Source organism: Saimiri boliviensis, chromosome 17 (genome assembly GCF_048565385.1).
Source record: "Saimiri boliviensis isolate mSaiBol1 chromosome 17, mSaiBol1.pri, whole genome shotgun sequence".
In the NCBI taxonomy this organism is placed as follows: Eukaryota; Metazoa; Chordata; class Mammalia; order Primates; family Cebidae; genus Saimiri; species Saimiri boliviensis.
Genome location: NC_133465.1, coordinates 63,933,501 through 63,953,805, shown reverse-complemented (window position 1 = coordinate 63,953,805; position 20,305 = coordinate 63,933,501). Strand labels below are relative to the sequence as shown.

General features: G+C 50.5%; 1 protein-coding gene across 5 annotated transcripts in view; it reads right to left on the bottom strand.

The window, feature by feature from the left end:
- DNAI2 (dynein axonemal intermediate chain 2) overlaps nt 1-20,305 on the bottom strand; it is a 40,523-nt gene extending 20,218 nt beyond the window's left edge. For 2 of the 5 annotated variants that reach the window (XM_074388920.1, XM_074388922.1), the window contains exons 1-7: nt 20,221-20,305; nt 13,551-13,656; nt 10,952-11,145; nt 7,163-7,324; nt 4,658-4,779; nt 1,386-1,528; nt 93-206 (exon numbers count right to left, since the gene is read on the bottom strand). In XM_074388920.1, coding sequence (XP_074245021.1) covers nt 93-206; nt 1,386-1,528; nt 4,658-4,779; nt 7,163-7,324; nt 10,952-11,134 — 724 coding nt within the window. In that variant the 5' untranslated portion in view covers nt 11,135-11,145; nt 13,551-13,656; nt 20,221-20,305. The remainder of the gene's footprint in view (nt 1-92; nt 207-1,385; nt 1,529-4,657; nt 4,780-7,162; nt 7,325-10,951; nt 11,146-13,550; nt 13,657-20,220) is intronic. The other 3 variants (XM_074388921.1, XM_039475727.2, XM_003931771.4) reach the window with 3 other exon arrangements.

The window sequence follows — 20,305 nt, the reverse complement described above, 5'->3', positions numbered from 1 at the left end:
GCAGCTGGTCAGCTATAGGAGGCCCCCACCCCTTGGTCCTCTATGGCCAAGCTCAGGGGCTCTGCCCCTCAAGAGCCTGGGTCCCTCCTTACCTATCTGTCCGTTGTAGCAGCCACCCAGGAGCACGTGGGAATCTTTGGGGTTGTACTCCAACGTAACGAGCGGAGAAGATGGCTTCAGAGTAAGTTCAGGCTTGTTGGGGTTTTCTAAAAGCAGAAAAAAATTAGCCCACCAGGACTGGAAAGAAAAGGACACGATCAACGGGGTTCACTCCTTCTGCAGGTGGGTAGCAGGGGCACGGTGGGGGGTGTGGTGGTGGGGGGGGAAGCTTGGAAGCCTCTCCAGTCTGTCCCCAGGCTACATCCCCTGGTCCGCCTTGGCCAGAATCTGGCATTCTTGATCCTAGGGGCTTTGCTGATGGTTTTTTTTTGGTGATCAGGATTGGGGTATGCCTATGTATGTGATAATTATATTTCTAGTTCAGTTCCCAGGTTTGGTGTCGAATGAGGTTTTGATACTAAGGTTTTTACGTAAAGTCAACTCTGTTAATTTCTTCGAACCAGGTCTGTGGATGCAGATGATGATGGAGTCCACCACCCCATGGGGCTGCTGTCAGAACTCACTAGCGGTGTGCCAGGCGTTAGCTCTGCACCTGGCACCGGCGTTAGCTCTGTGCCTGGCACCTACACGTTTATTTTAATGATGATGACAATAAAGGGAAGCCAGAGAGCGTGAAGCCACCACCATCTGCCCCCTGCCAGTGCCTTGCCAACCCTTCTGTAGACAATGGTTTGTGCTCCTAAATGGATACACTGCCATAGTCTTGCTCTATCACCCAGACTGGAGTATAGTGTCGTGATGGCTCACTGCAACCTCTGCCTCCTGGGTTCAAGTGATTCTCCTGCCTCAGTCTCCCGAGTGGCTGGGATTATAGGTTCCTGCCACCACGCCCAGCTAAGTTTTGTATTTTTAGTAGAGATGGGGTTTCACCATGTTAGCCAGGCTGGTCTTGAACTCCTGACCTCAGATAATCCACCTGCCTTGGCCTCCCAAAGTGCTGGGATTACAGGCATGAGTCACTGCGCCCGGCCTGATACACCCTTTAGGAGCTGAGAATTGGGATCCCATGGGGTCAGGTCTTCATGCCTTGGACTAACAATCTGGAATTGGAGGGCGTTTCCTGCTTCTGATTTGACCCTGCTTGGCTCTGCCTGAAACCAGACAAGGAAGGAGGGAGAAGAGTGGCTTCCTCCTCGGTTGTGGGTCCTTCCCTTGAGGCACGAACCCCGTAAGTGTTCATGACCTCCCGTCCCTCCTTCCCTCTCCACTCGTGCTGGTCCCAGCCCTCAGCTCTCCCAGGCCATGGGGACCCCCCTGCTTCTCACCCAGGTCCCAGATGTATGAATCGTTGCTCATGCCCACAGGTGCCCGCTGAAAATCCAAGCAGGAGTATGCCACTGCCAACTTCCTGTTGCCATCAGGGTGCCAGGAGAGGTGTGTGGCAGCCCTCTTGATTTCCTGGGGGTCCCTGCAGGGGAGAGGGAAGAGAGCAGAAGGCTGGATGTCAGGCTCCCCAATTTCTCTCTTTTCTTTTCCAGACAGTCTTGCTGTGTCCCCTAGACAGTAGCATGATCTCGGCTCACCGTGACGTCTGCCTCCTGGGTTCAAGTGATTATCTTGCTTCAGCCTCCTGAGGAGCTGGGATTACAGGCACCCACCACCATGCAAGGCTAATTTCTTTATTTTTCGTAGTGATGCGGTTTCCCCATGTTTCCTCGGCTGGTCTTGAACTCCTGACCTCAGATGATCCACCCGCCTCAGCCTCCCAACGGGCTGGGATTACAGGCCTGAGCCACCATGTCCAGCCCCTTGGATGATTCCTAATGCATCATCCTGCTTGAGTGGTCCATATAAGAGGTCAGAGCCCAGCAGGGTTGCAGGACAACAGGAAGGGCAACCCCCGCCCTGCACACCCCTCCTGCACGCCCCTTGATCACAGCATTTGGCCCTGCTCTGTACACCATGGGTCAGCCCTGCATTAGAAAAGAGTCCTTTCTGGTTGTGCTGGGACTGGGCTAGGTACTTCCCAGGGTCTGAAGTCAGTTGTGGTAGTGAAATGAATTCCCTGGAGTTGGCATTTGAGGCAACTCATTTCCAAAAAAAAAAAAAAAAAAAAAGAAAACACCAAAACACCTTTCGCCTCCATAGTCCTGCATCACCCAGACCCAAGGTCTGACCCCTGCAGGTCCAGAGGCCTCCCTTCCACATTCCCTTGGCACCTCCCCCTGCTCTATTTCAGCCTCCTGCTCATCTCCACTCATCTGATTGGACATGGACATCCTTGCTTTTTTTCTTCATGGTTAAAACCAAGGCCACAGAGCATGATCTTTCTCACTTCCACCCACTTCCCTTCTACCAGCCTTCAAGGCCAAGATGTCCTTCTTCCCCAGTCCTCTCCCCGCCCTGTTCCCAAGCTCTTCTTCCTATCAGCTTATTTCGTCCACCCTACAAAGGTGCTCTGGGATGGGGTACTCGGTTCCTGGGGCTGCTCCAACAAGGTCCCACAAACTGAGTGGCTTCAAATGACAGAAATTGATTCTCTCACAGTTCCAGATGCCAGAAGTCCAAAATCACAGACGTTCTCCTCACATCAAGTATATAAACATACATACATGTTCGGGCGCGACGGCTTACACCTGTATTCCCAGCACTTTGGGAGGCCAAGGCAGGCGGATCTCTTGAGGTCGAGAGTTCGAGACCAGCCTGACCAACATGGAGCAACCCCTTCTCTACTAAAAATACAAAATTAGCTGGGTGTGGTGGTGCATGCCTGTAATCCCAGCTACTCGGGAGGCTGAGGCAGGAGAATCGCTTGAACTCAGGAGGCAGAGGTTGCGGTGAGCTGAGATCGTGCCATTGCACTCCAGCCTGGGCAACAAGAGTGAAACTTCATATCAAAAACAAAACAAAACAAAAAACCAAAAAACCATACATGGACATTTATACATACATACATCTATACATGTATGCATATATTTATACACATATCCAGATGCTCCTTGACTAACGATGCTGGCTACGTCGGATAAACCCATGGTAAGTTGGAAATATCAGGAGCTAGAAACGCATTGAATCCACCTATCTACCGAGCATCACATCTTAGCCGAGCCTGCGTGCTCAGAATACCTATATTAGCCTACAGTTGGGCAAAATTGCCTAACACAAAGCCTGTTTTATCATAAAGAAGTGAACAGCGCATGTAATTTACTGAACACTGTACTGAGAGGGAAAAACAGAGTGGATGTATGGGCACTTACAGTACGGTTTCTACTGGATTTGTATTGCTTTTGCACCATTGTGAAATAAAAAAATGGTTTCAGTTGGGGACTGCCCAAAAGTGTCACTCTGCACACACTTCCGCACCGGCTTTGTTTTGCTTTGATTTTCAAACACTGAAGCCTGGAAATCACTCTGTTTCGGCACATACAAAGCTGCAGCGCTCATTTTCCTTTTCTGTTTTTCTTTTTGGAGACAGAGTCTCACTCTATTGCCCAGGCTGGAGTGCAGTGGCGCAATCTCAGCTCGCTGCAACCTCTGCCTCCCGGGTTCAAGTGACTCTCCTGCCTCAGCCTTCCCAGTAGCTGGGATTACAGGTGTGTGCACCACACCCAGCTAATTTCTTTTAAAATTTTATTTAGATGTCATCTCACTCTGTCTCCAGGCTGAAGTGCAGTGGCACAATCTTGGCTCACTGCAACCTCCACCTCCTGGGTTCAAGTGATTCTCCTATCTCAGCCTCCCAAGGAGCTGAGGTGCATGCCATCATGCCCAGCTAATTTTTATGTTTTTTAGTAGAGATGAGTTTTCGTCATGTTGATCAGCCTGGTCTTGAACTCCTGACCTCAGATGATTACATGCCTCGGCCTCCCAAAGTGCTGGGATTACAGGTATGCGCCACCACGCCGGCTAATTTTTGTATTTTAAGTAGAGACGGGGTTTCACCATGTTGGCCAGGCTGGTCTCGAACTCCTGACCTCAGGTAATGCACCCGCCTTGGCCTCCCAAAGTGCTGAGATTACAGGCGTCAGCCACTGCACCCGGCCTGCTGGCTCATTTTACCAGCATTGTGTGGGTGTACTGGAATTGCCAGAACCAGGCCTCTGCAGATGGGCTTAGCCAGTCTTTGGCTGGCACATACCCTCTGCAGTGCATATCCACACTTGCAGTGATTTCACACACACACACCTGTGGGATGAATCCCTGGTGTCAAACTGCTGTCTTCTGGGGTTATTCACAGATATTCATGCATGAGTGCAGGCTTGGGCGGGGTCCTGTTTGCCCACAGCACTGCTAGCTGCTTATGCTAGGTACCCGTATTTACTCTACATTGTGGGAACACGCCCCACTTGTACATAGCTTGGCAATTTCACTTTCCCTGGAGTCCGTATTCCGTTTCCATCAACCAGACCCGCCCCCAGAGCAGGGCCACTTCTCTGCTGGGTGCCTTATTACCATGTCACTCACCATGCTTGGAGCACAAAGAGTACTGCACCCAGGGCACGCAATGACTGGCAAGGAGTCACCTTTGGGGGCACCCACGTCCACGCCTTTGGGGGTGGCAGAGGGTGGCCAGACACCTGCCTAGCTATGGCGCTACCTGAAAACATTGATGGTTTTAGCCGAAGGGGCCTCCTCTGTCACTTCCACGGCCTCCTCGTCATGGAAATACTCCTCGTAGATGTCAATGGCGTTGTTCTGCTTGATGCAGTGCTCCATGATCTGGGGGGACACATCGGAAGTCCTTAGCCGTAAAGGGAGGTCCTTTCAGATTGCTCAGGCCTGTGATGGCGTCTGGGAGGGACAGGATATAGCCAGGGACCTTTTCCCATCCACCTAACCATGTGCTTTCAACAGGGGAATTTTCAATTGGTTTTTGGGGGTAAAATAATATTACTTTTTATGTACGAAGCATAGAAATACATGCAGCACATGAAAGATACACAATATGTCTATGGCATTCACATTTTATGGGCCGGGCACCATGGCTCATGCCTGTAATCCCAGCACTTCGGGAGGTCAAAGTGGGTGGATTACTTGAGGTCAGGAGTTTGAGACCAGACTGACTAACATGGTGAAACCCCGTCTCTACCAAAAATGCAAAAAAATAAAATAAAATAAAAATAAAAATTAGCTGGGCATGGTGGCAGGCACCTGTAATCCCAGCTACTTGGAAGGCTGAGGCAGGAGAATTGCTTGAACCCAGGAGGTGGAGATTGCAGTGAGCCAAGATCACTCCACTGCACTCCAGCCTGAGGGCCAGAGTGAGCCTCCACCTCAAAAACAACAACAACAAATATTTTATGGAGAAAGGAGGCCCTTAGAAAAAATCTGAGGGGCAATAATGAAAAAAAGATTGAAGAACACCATGTTAGCCAAACAAGTTAGTACTGTTATTCTGAGACAGAGTCTTGCTCTGCCACCCAGGCTAGAATGCAGTGAGTGGCACGATCTAGGCTCATGCAGCCTTCCTCTCTCGGGTTCAAGCAAGTCTTCTGGCTGGGCCTCCTGCGTAGCTGAAACTGCGGGCACCTGCCACCACAGCTGGCTAATTTTTGTATTTTTAGTAGAGATGGGGTTTCGCCATGTTGGCCAGGCTGGTCTCAAACTCCTGAGCTCAAGTGATCTGCCTGTCTCAGCCTCCCAAAGTGCTGGGATTACAGGTGTGAGCCACCAAGCCCAGCCCAAACAAAATTATTAATCTCTCCATATGTGTGTGTGTGTGTGTGTATCACTCATCTTTTTCTCTCCGTGTGTGTGTGTGTGTCTCATCTCCTTTTTCCTATCCTTGCAGACAGCTGGTTCCTCCACCCAGAATGGCCTCCCCTTACAGTAAATGTCCAGCAAAGGACAACCAAGCCCTGCCACTTCTTCCAGGAAGCCTTCCCTGATCCCTTCAGCAAGAGATTGAACCTCTCTTCTCATGGAGTAAAAGAACAAGTCATCCTTCTCTTTCAGCATTTCTTTCTTTTTATGTTATCTGGCGAAGTCTCTGTACTGATCTTTGACCTCCAATGCACTGCAGACTCTTTGGGATGGCATGTATGGGAGATTCTTTTTCTTTTTTTTTTTTTCTTTTTTTTTTTTTTTTTGAGACGGAGTTTCGCTCTTGTGACCCAGACCGGAGTGCAATGGCGCGATCTCGGCTCACCGCAGCCTCCGCCTCCTGGGTTCAGGCAATTCTCCTGCCTCAGCCGCCTGAGTAGCTGGGATTACAGGCACATGCCACCACGCCCAGCTAATTTTTTGTATTTTTAGTAGAGACGGGGTTTCACCATGTTGACCAGGATGGTCTCGATCTCTTGACCTTGTGATCCATCCCCCTCGGCCTCCCAAAGTGCTGGAATTACAGGCTTGAGCCACCGCTCCTGGCCTGTCTTTTTCTTTTAATTTAAATTTTAAATTTCTTTTTTCTTAAAACAAAATTTTTTGCATTGGCACATATGTAGAACAATTATGTGATATTCACTTTGCAACCTCTGCTGTGCCTGCAGAATTTTAAAACTCAGTCCAATTTTTTTTTTTTTTTTGAGACAGAATTTCCTTTTGTCACCCAGGCTAGAGTGCAATGCCACAATTTCGGTTCACTGCAACCTCCACCTCCTGTGTTCAAGCGATTCTCCTGCCTCAGTCTCTGGAGTAGCTGGGATAACAGGTGTGTGCCACCACGCCCAGGTAATATTTTGTATTTTTAGTAAAGATGGGGTTTCACCATGTTAGTCAGGCTGGTCTCGAACTCATGACCTCAGGTGATCCACCTGCCTCGGCCTTCCAAAGTGCTGGGACACTGTGCCCGGCCCCAAATTTGTCGAAAGAATGAATGATCCCTACTGGCTGCTAGGCAGAGCGCTTTGGGGGTCCCCTTTGCCTGAGGTCAGACTCCTCCTAATGCCTGGTCAGCCCTTGGACCAGGTCCCTGCCTTCCCTGTTGGTCTGCGATTGGGAACTCTGTTCCAAGACAGAAGGCTCCTTCAGGTAGCAACTGGTCCCCTTCCCCAGTGTCCACAAGAGCCACACAGGGAGGGCCAGGCACAGCTGGGGCACTGCCCTCCCTTGGGGAGCCTGAGGGGTGGGGCTCTCGAGGCAGGGCGGAAGGAAGCCTTACAGAGCCGAGCTGCATGATGGTGTTGATGTAGTTCTCATCCTTCTCCACTTTCTTCCGGAAGCGGATGGTCTGCTCCAGCTCCAGGGGGTTCACATCCTTGGGCCAGCCCCCCTCAACGTGGTTAACTCCCCGAGTCTCCATCTCAAACCGCTCTGTGTTGGCCTAAACAGAGAGCCGCGGGAGGAAAGACATTACCCTGGTATACTCACAAACGCTTGGCCACGTCTGCAAAGCAGGACCCGGGCTCCCAGGGCTGGATGCTGAGGCCCATGGCCAAAGCCGCAGTATCTTCAGATGCAGGCAAGGAACTTCCGGGTCCTCAGATGGGCACAGGTAGCTGCAACAGCGCGACCCCGTGGAGCTAGGCAGCTTTGCAGCTGGTAGCTGTGGTCATGAAAATCCAGTTCAGACCTTCTCCAAATCCTAATGGACTAGAGAAACCGCCATCTGCTCTGTGAGAATCCAAAGAAAATGTGAATTATCTTTCTCCACCCTGTCCTTAACAATGTCACCCTACCACCAACAATGTCAATGTCACAGAAATTGAATGTTAAGAGTAACTCTGCTGGGCGCGGTGGCTCACGCCTGTAATCCCAGCACTTTGGGAGGCCAAGGCGGGCAGATCAGCTGAGGTCGTGAGTTCGAGACCAGCCTGACCAGCATGGAGAAACCCCGTCTCTACTAAAAATATAAAAATAGCCGGGTATGGTGGCACATGCCTGTAATCCCAGCTACTTGGGAGGCTGAGGCAGGAGAATTTCTTGAAACTGGGAGGCAGAGGTTGCAGTGAGCCAAGATGGTGCCATTGCACTCCAGCCTGGGCAACAAGAGACAGAGGGAAACTCTGTCTCAAAAAAAACCAAAAAAGTTATTAACTCTGAGTTTGAATTAGTTTTGCCTGTCCTCTGTAGCAGGGAGGACAGTTTTACATGTGAGGGGTTGCCACTTTGCCTTCTTTCCTTGTTTTTTGAGACAGGGTCTCACTCTGTTGCCCAGGCTGGAGGACAGTGCCAAGATCTCAACTCACTATAGCATTTTTTTTTTTTTTTTTTGGAAATGGAGTTTCACTCTTGTTGCCCAGGCTGAAGTGCAATGATGCAATCTCAGCTCACTGCAACCTCTGCTCCCCAGGTTCAAGTGATTCTCCTGCCTCAGCCTCCCCAGTAGCTGGGATTATAGGCACACGCCACCACACTTGGCTACTTTTTGTATTTTTAGTAGAGACAGAGTTTCACCATGTTGGCCAGGCTGGTCTCAAACTCCTGACCTCAGGTGATCCACTCGCCTTGGCCTCCTGAAGTGCTGGGATTACAGGCATGAACCGCTGTGCCTGGCCAGTACAGCTTTAACTTCACAGGCTGAAGTGAACCTCCCGTCTCAGCCTCCCAAGTAGCTGGGACTACAGGTGTGAGCCACCACACGTGGCTAATTTTTGTTTTTCTTTTGTAGAGACGGTGTTTTGCCATATTGCCCAGGCTGGCCTCAAACTCCTGAGCTGAAGTGATCCTCCTGCCTTGACCTTCTTTTCACTTTTTTTTTTTTTTAATATTTATTTATTTAATTTTAGAGACAGGGTCTGGCTCTGCTGCCCAAGCTGGAGTGCAGTGGTGCAATCACAGCTCACTGCAGCCGTGAACTCCTGGGCTTAAGCAATCCTCCCGCCTCTGCCTCCTAAGTAGCTGGGACCACAGGTGTGAGCCACCACACCTGGCTAATTAAAAAAAAAAGTGTAGAAATGAAATCACACTATGTTGCCCAGGTGGGTAAGTCACACTATGCTTGCCAGGTCTCAAGCATCCTCCCACCTTGATCTCTCAAAGTACTGGGATCACAGGCCTGAGCCAGTACCCCTAGCCCTTCCCATTTCTAAGAAATTGTGGTAAAATACACGTAACATAAAATTTCCCATGTAATAATTTTAACGTGTACACTGCAGCCACATGATTATACACAGTGCTGTGGAACCATCAACCCCAGCTACTTCCAACACTCTTACGTCACCCAGAATGGAAACCCCATCCTCATTACATCACTCTCATCTCCTTTCCATTTTTTCTTTTTTCTTATTTATTTATTTATTTAATTATTTGTTTGTTTTCTGAGAGTCTTGCTCTGTCCCCCAGGCTGGAGTGCAGTGGTGTGATCTCAGCTCACTGCAACCTCCGCCTCCCAGGTTCAAGCAATTCTCCTGCCTCAGCCTCCTGAGTAGCTAGGATTACAGGTGTGTGCCACTGCGCCTGGCTAATTTTTGTATTTTTAGTAGAGATGGGGTTTTACTCTATTGGCCAGGCCAGTCTTGAACTCCTGACCTCAGGTGATCCACCCACCTTAGACTCCCAAAGTGTTGGGATTATAGGCATGAGCCACCGTGCCCGGCTCTCCTTCCCATTTTTAAGCCAGCTCTCACAAAAGGTAAAAGTTTGGATCAGCACCATAGGAAAGGTTTAAAAAAAAAAAAAAAAAAGTCTGGAAAAGGCTAGGTGCTGGAAAGAACAAGAGGTCCCCAGGGTGTGGCCCACGTGGTGGTCACTCTGCTTCCTGGCTACCCCACAGCCACAGGCGTTCTCATCCCAGAGACAGCAGTTGGTCCTGGGAGAGTAGCACCTAATTCGTGTGAACTGTGAGCCACTGGAACCACCCACATCCACCTGACTGTTGAACGTGTTTCAGCCAAATCGAGTGATTGGTTATCTTTTTCTCTCTGCGGTTCTTGACCCAATCAGGGTGAATCACTTAGTTCCTACAGACAGAAAACTCTCTGGCCTCTGAACACATGACCACAGCCCTCAAGATAAGTTCTCTTATCGTGGAGGCCCCCTCTTGCCGGGACTTTCTGTGGGACACTTCCCTTTTCTCCAGCTGGGTAGTTGCCTGTAGATACACATCTCTGCCCCTCAGAATATCTCTCCCAGGCTGGGCACAGTGGTTGATGCCTGTAATCCCAGCACTTTGGGAGGCCAAGGTGGGAGGACTAGTTGGGCCCGGGACTTTGAGACCAGCCTGGGCAACATGGCAAAACCTTGTCTCTAGAAGAATTACAAAAATTAGCCAGGCATGGTGGCGCACACCTGTAGTCCCAGCTCGCCATGCTGCCCAGGCTGGTCTTGAACTTCTGGGCTCAAGTGATCCACCTGCCTCAGCCTCCCAAAGTGCTGGGATTACAGGTATGAGCCACCGCATCGGGCACAATACAGTTTTTACTGAACCAGGGTTTATTAGGAGGCAAGAGGAAAGATTGATGGTGATGACGATGGATTGAATTCCCTGCCATGCTGGCTGTGAAACACACAGAACACAGATTTGAGACCCCTGGGCCTCTTCTTGAACCCCTCCTCCCCCTTCCAGCTACCAGGGAGGCTGAGGCAGGAGGATCTATTGAGCCTGGGAGGCAGAGGTTGCAGTGAGTCAACATTGTGCTACTGTATTCCTGGGTGACAGAGTGAGACCCTGTCTCAAAAACAACAACAACAAAACTCCCAGCTGCACCAAACACCTGTAACTCTGGACACAACTCTGGTAAGTGTCTTCAAGGTGAAATAAGAGCTCTTGGGAGAGGGAGCATTGTGATTTGCACTCCCCTGGCTCAGGAAGGCTGCTGCTGGGTCTTCTCCTGACGCTGCGCACTGCGTGGACCTCAAGGGGAACCTCTGGCCTCACTTCCAGCATCTGCACTTGGTCCACTCTAACTGGCTTTCAGGTGGACAAGGACCCCCAGAACCACTCACCTGCCTCAGCGGCCACGCTGCCCACCATACCTCCCAGGCTGGGGCCCTTGGGGCAGGGACTCACCTCATGTTCCGACATGCTGACCGAGCACTGGATGCCCGTGTCCACTGGGTTCCGCTCCACAAACTGCTCGGCCAGCGCGGGGTTGGGTGCGATGTCAATGTTCAGCTCGGCCTGGCGGTCCGAGAAATTGCACTGCTTCCCGAACTCGCTTCGCTTCTTGACGTACACGTACACAATCTCCATGGTGCCGGCTGCTGGGGGGGGCGGAGGAAGGGTATGAGGTGAGGGACCCCACCGGCCCCTTCCCCATCTCCACAGGTCCCGCCAGGACCACTCCAGGTTCTCAATCTGGTTGGGGCAGGAAGCAAGGGGTGCTGGGGAGAGCCTAGGGATTTGTCCACACGCTGCAACTGCGTTTAAGAAAATCCCCTGAGCGCTGACTCTATCCTGTTTAGTTCTTGCAATTGCTCTCTAAGGAGGGCAATACAAGTCACCATTTCGGCCAGGCACCGTGGCTCACATCTGTAATCCCAGCACTTTGGGAGGCGGATCACCTAAGGTCAGGAGTTCAAGACCAGCCTGGCCAATGTGGTGAAACCCCATCTCTACAAAAATACGAAAATTAGCCCGGTGTGGTGGCGCACACCTGTAATCCCAGCTACTCGGGAGGCTGAAGCGGGAGAATCACTTGAACCCAGAAGGAGAAGTTTATAAGGAGCCGAGATGATGCCATTGCACTCCAGCCTGGGCGACAGAGCAAGACTCTCTCTTAAAAAAAAAAAAAAAAAAAAAAGGCCGGACGCGGTTGCTCAAGCCTGTAATCCCAGCACTTTGGGAGGCTGAGGCAGGTGGATTGCCTAAGGGTGGAAGTTCCAGACCAGCCTGACCAACATGGAGAAACCCCATCTCTACTAAAAATACAAAATTAGCAGGGCATGGTGGCGCATGCCTGTAATCCTAGCTACTCAGGAGACTGAGGCAGGAAAATCGCTTGAACCTGGAAGGCAGAGGTTGTGGTGACCCGAGGTTGCACCATTGCACTGTAGCCTGGGCAACAAGAGCGAAATTTTGTCTCAGAAAAAAGAAAATCACCCTTTTCTTTGAAGGAGTTTGATGCTTAGATGCCCTCAGTGACCTGCCCAGGGTCCCATGGCTAACACAAGCTGCAGCTGGCCTGCCCCAATGCCAACGAGTTTACCCACCAAATGACACGGTTTCTGTCTTTTGTTTTTAGGCTTTTTCTTTTTTGGACAAAAGCTCACTCTGTCACTCAGGCTAGAGTGCAGGGGTGTGCTCACAGCTCACTGCAGCCTCAACCCCCTGGGCTCAAGTGATCCTCCCACCTCAGCTTCCCAAGTAGCTGGGACTATCGGTGTGTAGCACCATGCCTGGCTAAGTTTTGTATTGTTTTGTAGAGATGGGGTCTCGCCATGTTGCCAGACTGGTCTTGAACTTCTGGGCTCAAGTGATCCACCTGCCTCAGCCTCCCAAAGTGCTCGGATTACAGGTATGAGCCACTGCACCCAGCACAATACGGTTTTTACTGAATCAGTGTTTATTGGTGATGATGTTGGACTAAATTCCCTGCCATGCTGGGCATGAAACACACAGGACACGGATTTGAGACCCCTGGGCCTCTTCTTGAACCCCTCATTCCCCGCGCAATGACCCAATGACCCAATGCCCCACCCAACTGTCCAAAAGGCTCGTTGGTTGCCAGACTCTGGCCTCACCACTCTCTGGGCGCCCCCTGGAAATCTTGTCCCTCTAACCAGGACAGAGCTGAGAGTGGACCGGAGACAGAGAGAAAGCCAGGGGCTTTCCCGACAGGCGAGACGTGGAGGCCTTGGGAAAGCCTCTGACGTGTGTTACTGGTCACGGAAGACGCAGCAGGGAACTGGGAAGCGGGCTGGGCTGGGCCCTGATTCAACTTCTTGCCCTGTGTCATCAGCTGCATGACCTGGGCAGGGCCGCTTAGTCTTTCAGAGACCTGACACACCCACTGGATGCTGAGAAGTGAAATTAAAGTGTTCCAGCAGTGTCGAAGCCAGTGTTCACAGGCCATGCAAGGAAGGGTTTCTCACTGATGCTAATTAGAAGTCGGAAAAATGCAACAGGTGGTTCCCACAAATTGCCCTTGACGTTTCTGACTCCCCCATGACATCACTAGAGGCCACTGGGTCCGAAGGCTTGCTCAGTGAGATAAATGGCTGGCCACTTGACCTGTGTGCCGGTCACATCACACCTGGAGTTAGTGGAGCTGTCCATCTGCTGGCCACCTGGACTCTCGGAAATTGTGCCTTTGACAGAGTTCCCAGGGGTGCAGATTGTGGGTCTGTGTAAGGCTCCTGGGATTGCATGGAGCCCTAGGACAAAAGATGTGGATGGGTGGCTGGTGCTGGTGTGGGGAAGATAAAATGAAGGAGAGCTTGCCTTGGTAAATCTACAACCAAAGGCCTTTCAGTGCCCAAGAGATGAGGTGAGCAGGCTAGGCATCGTGGCTCATGCCTATAATCCCAGCACCTTGGGAGGCTGAGGTGGGTGGATCACTTGAGGTCAGGCGTTCAAGACCAGACTGGCCAACATGGTGAAAACTTGTCTCTGCTAAAAACACAAAAATTAGCCAGGCATGGTGGCGTGTGCCTGTAATCCCACTTACTCAGGAGGCTGAAGTAGGAGAATCACTTAAACCCAGGAGGCAGATGTTGCAGTGAGCTGAGATTGTGCCACTGTACTCCAACCTGGATAGCAGAGTGAGACTCCGCCTAAAAAAAAAAAAAAAGACTAGGTGAGCACGTTTGCCTGTGAACAGGTTTTGCTATTTTAAGTTTTAATTTTTAATTTTTGTGGGTATGTAGGTGTATATATTTATGGGACACTTGAGATGTTTTGATATAGGCATGCGATATACAACATACAATCCTGGGAAATGGGAAATCCATCCATCCCCTCAAGCATTTATCCTTTGTGTTACGAACAATCCAATTATACTCTTTCAGTTATTTTAAAGGTATAATTACATCATTTTGGCTATAGTCACCCTGCTCTCTATTAAATCCTAGATATTAATAATCACATGGAGAGTAGGGTATCCAGACCCTCAAGCATTTATCCTTTGTTAGTTATTTTAAAATGTACAATTAAGTTATTAACGACCTTAGTCACTACCTTGTGCTGTCAGATAGTAGGTCTTATTCATTCTTTTTTTTTTTTTTTTTTTTTTTTTTGTGAGACGGAGTCTCATTCTGCTACCCACGCTGGAGTGCAGTGATGCCATCTCTGCTCACTGCAACCTCTGCCTCCCAGGTTCAAGCGGTTCTCCTGTTTCAGCCTCCCAGGTAGCTGGGATTACAGGTGTGCACCACCACACCCAGCCGACAATGTTGACAAAAAGAGAAGAGAAGCCACAGACTTGGAGAAAATATTTGCAAATTATCTATCTGATAAAGAACTTGCCTCCAGAACATGTAGAGATGGACCCCATTCCAAGCACTGTGTGAACATTGGTTTCCAGGCACGCTCCTGCATGCCCGGCACCACCCTCAAAAGAGTTATCACAATTCCCATTAACATTTCTTTTGGCCACGCACAGTGGTTCTCATCTGTAATCCCAGCACTTTGGGAGACCGAGGCGGGCAGATCATATGAGTTCGGGAGTTCAAGACCAGCCTGACCAATGTGGAGAAACCCTGTCTCTACTAAAAATACAAAATGAGCTGGGCATGGTGGCACACGCCTCTAATCTTAGCTAATCGGGAGGCTGAGGCAGGAGAATCACTTGAACCTGGGAGGTGGAGGTGGTGGTGAGCTGAGATTGAGCCATTGCACTCCAGCCTGGGCAACAAGAGCAAAGCTCCGTCTTGAAAAAAAAAAAAATTCTTTTTATGAAAAGTCTTGCTCTGTCACCCAGGCTGGAGTGTAGTGGCATGAACGTGGCTTTCTGCAGCCTCAACCTCCCAGGCTTGAGCGATCCTCCCACCTCAGCCTTCTGAGTAACTGGAACCACAGGCACACACTACCACATCAATCTATTTTTTTTTTTTTCTGTAGAGTCAAGGGTCTCACTATGTTGCCCAGGGTGATCTCAAACTCCTGGGCTCAAGCAATCCTCCTGCCTTAGCCTCCCAAAGTGCTGGGATTACAGGCACGAGCCCATTTTAGAGATGAAGAAACTGAGGGCTGGAGAGAGGAAGTATTGATATAAAATCTAAGATCACAGTTCTGAAGTTCAGGCAGAGTCAGGACCCAGGTGTGTCTGGCTATAAAGCAGTGATTGTCAGTCGTGGCTGCCCATTTAGAAGCACCTGGAGGGCTTTATGGAATCACAATGCTGAGTCTGAACCCCAGAAAAACTACATCAGAATCTCTCAACGGTATTTTTTTTTTTCTGTTTAATTCTCCAGGCAATTCCATGCGTAGACAAGTTTGAGGAGCACTGATTTAAAGTGAGGGACCTTCATCTCTCAGCCAGCATTTCTCAGACCTGGGATCTTCCTTAAAAATATACAGACTCCCAGGCCTCTCTCCTGCAAATGCTGAACTAGATGCCTGGGATGGGGCCTAGCAACTCGTGTTTTCCACAATCACCCTAGATGAACACGATTACTAGACCTGTGTCTAACCTACCTTCTCCCGCCTGCACGGCTACAAGGAACCAGACCAGTGGGCCCTGGTCGCTGGCCCCTGAGAGGGAGGGCAGAGTGTGTGCTCCTAGAAGCATGTGCCAGGGAAGCCTTGGGCCTTGGAGCAGCTGGGGCAGCAGGTGGGGAGGAGGGTAGGAAAATTAACCCTTTGCATCTATATACATTATTCCTTGAAGACAGTACCAGCCATCCCACTCCTAGTCCTGGAACAACTCAACCTGATCCAGGCTGTTGCAGAAAGTGGTCTTCCTTTCCCCTTCGGTCCTCCCCTCCCCTCCTCACCCCTCCCCTCCTCACCCCTCCTCACCCCTCCCCTCCCCTCCCCTCCTCACCCCTCCCCTCCCCTCCCCTCCCTTCTCCTCCCCTCCCCTCCCCTCCCTTCTCCTCCCCTCCCTTCCCTTCCTTTCCTTTCTCCTTTTTTTTTTTTTTTTAAGAGGGTGTCACTCTGTTGTCCAGGCTGGAGTGCAGTGGCACAGTTTTGGCTCACTGCAACCTTGGCCTCCCAGGTTCAAGCAATTCTCCTGCCTCAGCCTCCCGTATAGCTGGGATTACAGGCATGTGCCACCACGCCCGGCTAATTTTTGTATTTTTAGTAGAGACGGGGTTTCACTATGTTGGCCAGGCTGGTCTGGAACTCCTGACCTCAGGTGATCCACCTGCCTCAGCCTCCCAAAGTGCTGGGATGACAGGCGTGAGCCACGGCACCCGGCCTTGTTTCCTTTTTTCTTGTCGCTTGAAATGTGCAGAAAGCAGAAACTGGACCCCTTCCTGACACCTTACACTAAAATTAACTCCAGATGGATTAAAGACTTAAACCTAAGACCTAACACCATAAAAACCCTAGAAGAAAATCTGGGCAAAACCATTCAGGATATAGGCGTAGGCAAGGACTTCATGACCAAAACGTCAAAAGTATTGGCAACAAAGGCCAAAATAGACAAACGGGACCTAATCAAACTCCACAGCTTCTGCACGGCAAAAGAAACAGTCATTAGAGTGAATCGGCAACCAACAGAATGGGAAAAAATTTTTGCAGTCTACCCATCTGACAAGGGGCTGATATCCAGAATTTACAAAGAACTAAAACAGATTTACAAGAAAAAAACAAACAAGCCCATTCAAAAGTGGGCGAAGGATATGAGCAGACACTTTACAAAAGAAGACATACAGGAGGCCAGCAAACATAGGAAAAAATGCTCATCATCATTGGTCATTAGAGAAATGCAAATCAAAACCACATTGAGATACCATCTCACAGCAGTTAGAATGGCGATCATTAAAAAATCTGGAGACAACAGATGCTGGAGAGGATGTGGAGAAATAGGAACACTTTCACACTGTTGGTGGGAGTGTAAATTGTGGAAGACAGTGTGGCGATTCCTTAAGGACCTAGAAATAGAAATTCCATTTGACCCAGCAATCTCATTACTGGGTATATATCCAAAGGATTATAAATCGTTCTACTGTAAGGACACATGCACACGAATGTTCATAGCAGCACTGTTTACAATAGCAAAGACCTGGAACCAACCCAAATGCCCATCAATGGGCATTAGACTGGACAGGGAAAATGTGGCACATATACACCACGGAATACTATGCAGCCATCAAAAACGATGAGTTCGTGTCCTTTGTAGGGACATGGATGAACCTGGAAACCATCATTCTCAGCAAACTGGCACAAGAGCAGAAAATCAAACACCGCAAGTTCTCACTCATAGGCGGGTGTTGAACAATGAGAACACATGGACACAGGGAGGGGAGCACTACACACTGGGGTCTGTTGGGGGGAAATGGGGGAGGGACGGGGGGTGGGGAGGCGGGGAGAGATAGCATGGGGAGAAACGCCAGATATAGGTGATGGGGAGGAAGGCAGCAAGTCACACTGCTATGTGTGTACCTATGCAGCAATCTTGCATGTTCTTCACATGTACCCCCAAACCTAAAATGCAATTAAAAAAAAAAGAAAGAAAAAGAAAATTCCCTTCCCTGGGTGGAAGCAATGGCTTAGAGGGCACAGGGTGGGATGAGAAGGCCAGATTGCAGCAGGTGCCCCAGGGAGCTTGTCCCATGTGGACAAAGATAGGGCCTTGTGGAAAAGCAAGCGAATCCCGGGGCATCCTGCCCTTTGACCACACATTGTGAAGCATCTGCGCCTCCCACATGGGGCTGCGAGACTCAGGCAATTAAGGCTCTGTCTTTTAAAAGACAATTGCTGCAAGCCAGCTGGCTCCTAGGGGACACAAGGAGGCTGAAGAGAATGAGGAAACTCCAGGAAGACAGAAACAGCCTCTTTAGCCCAGATCAGATTTTTAACAGCTTTGCCTTCCTTCTTGGTGCTTCCCAAGGCCAAGCCCCGCGCGAGAACGGAGGCATTGTCTTGTGTCTGGAGGCAGACAGAGGGGACATTTAAAGACTGGCTCGGTGATGGGAAGACAACCCTTTCAAGGACCCGGAGCAAGCTCTTTCTCATAAGCTCGCAGGGCACACAGATAAATGGCGAGGTCAGCAGAAGGCGTCTCAAGAGGTCTCCCCCAGCTTCTTATGAGACAAGTGTTACAGGCTGGGCTTCCCCAAGCAAGGTCTGAGCAGGGCTGTCTGCAGGGGGGTGACAGAGTGGGGACAGGAGCAGCGTCACTGCCCTTTGGGGGTTTTAGGGGGGAGATCCTCCCCCTGTGGGAACCTAGAGTCCCAGAGGCGTGCAGAACACCACTGTGAGTCTCAAATACAGGAACACGCAGAATCAGGGACGCCGTGGTCCAGACATCAAAGATTCAGGCGTCTCCCGCATCCCCCGGGAGGCAGTCAGTTGGGAACCTTCACTGGCTATAAAAACAAAACTTGTCTTGTGTAGTGAGAATGAGCAAAGTAATTCCTGGAGAGAACCTCCCGTGGCTTAAGGGAAAGTGTGTTTTCCAAGCCGGGAGGGAGGCCAAGGGAGTGATGGGGAGGGGCAGTGCCTGCGTGGGAGACTGGGAAGGAGGCACACTGGAGGCTGGCCCTCCGCATTGAACTCCCTGGTGGAGTAAGGAGATGAGAACACTTGCCTCTTCTTCTTGGTCCCTGGCGCAGCCCCTGCTGGGTTCCCGGGGCTGGCGGGCTCTCCACGGCACCTGGCAGGGGAGGGCTTCCTTCCCTCTTTCTTTGTTGTTTTTGAGACAGAGTCTTGCTCTGTCACCCAGGCTGGAGTGCAGTGGTGCGATCTCGGCTCACTCCAACCTTTGTCTCCCAAGTTCAAGCGATTCTTGTGCCTCAGCCTCCCGAGTAGCTGAGACTATTGGTGCGTGCCACCACGCCAAGCTAATTTTTTTTTTTTTTTTTTTTTTTGAGACGGAGTCCAGGCTGGAGTGCAGTCGCCTGATCTCAGCTCACTGCAACCTCCACCTCCCAGGTTCAAGCAATTCTTCTGCCTCACCCTCCTAAGTAGCTGGGACTACAGGTGGGAGCCACTGCACTTGGCCAGAATTTTTGTAATTTTAGTAGAGGTGGGGTCTTGCCATGTTGGTCAGGCCTCAAGTGATCCACCCACCTGGGCCTCCCAAAGTGCTGGGATGAGCCACGATGCCCGGCTTTCCGGTCTTTGTGCAACTTCTGGAATTCCGGGGTCCTAAGGGACTCACTCTAAACCCTCAAAAGAGGCAGACCTCCCTAGAAAGTCCCATTTGTTTCCGCCCAGGCTAGCACTAAGCATGTCTGAGCCCCACAAGGAAGGTGAAGGTTGAGGGCAGGGAGAGGTGGGAAGAGGCCCCCAGAATTGGAGAGCGACAGGGATCAGTGTCTCCCTGCCCTCACCACTACCACGTGGTCTCCCTGATAGAAAGACTGGGGTCTTCTATTCACTCCCGTCCCTATGGCCTGGCACATAGAAGGGGCCTAAGACTCCTGTCACCTGCTGCGTTAGTGACTCTGACACCAACGCCTACCAGGCTTCTCTCGAGAGCTCTCTCTGCTGACCTTGAAAACCAAGCAAAGGACTTGAAACAAAGGATTCGAGAGGAAAACACACAGGGTCTAAAAGCTGGGAGAGGATGCACTTCTGTGGTTCGAAAAAATGAATGTGGTAAACCTTGACCTTGAGCACGAAAGAGGAAGGCACACAACCCGGAGGAACTCGCCAACTGTGTGACCTTGGCCACACGAGAATACCAGCTCTCAGGTTGAGGAAGAAATGAAAGAAAGCTCTTAAAACACCTGCCACATAGCAGGTGGGTAACACTGTTAATTTACTTCCTGCTATCCTGAGCAGAACGCTCTCCTCTTAAAGGGCCCATCTTTCCATCACCTTAGCCCAAGGCTGTTTTTTTGCTTTTTTTGGTTTTTTTGTTTTGTTTGTTTGTTTGTTTGTTTGTTTCTCTATCCATTCAGCTGTAAATTCTTCAGGGGTCTCCAGTTCATTGCAGGGACCGGACTGTATCAGGAGCTGAGGGGGTAGCGGGGCCATGAGGGTGTTCAGAGGCCGCAGGGTCCTGCGACTTAGAGCAGATCCAGCAGAGCGAGGCTTACGGGGACAGAAGGCACTAGGAGCGCTAGTCCTGGCATCCACCATCCGGCAGAGCTATCCCAGAAGGAAGACACCCCCAAAAGGAATTTTTGGCATTCTTGGTGATTATTACCCTAGAGGCCTCTCCCCATCACTCTCCACTTTCACCTTTAGCCTCGCACGTCCTCCTGGGGCCCGCCCCTTACCCTGGGTCCGCTCCTCCTGCTTCTGGGCCTCGGGGGAAGCGCCCAATCCAACGACCCCGGCACCCGCGCTCCTGAAACGGCGGCG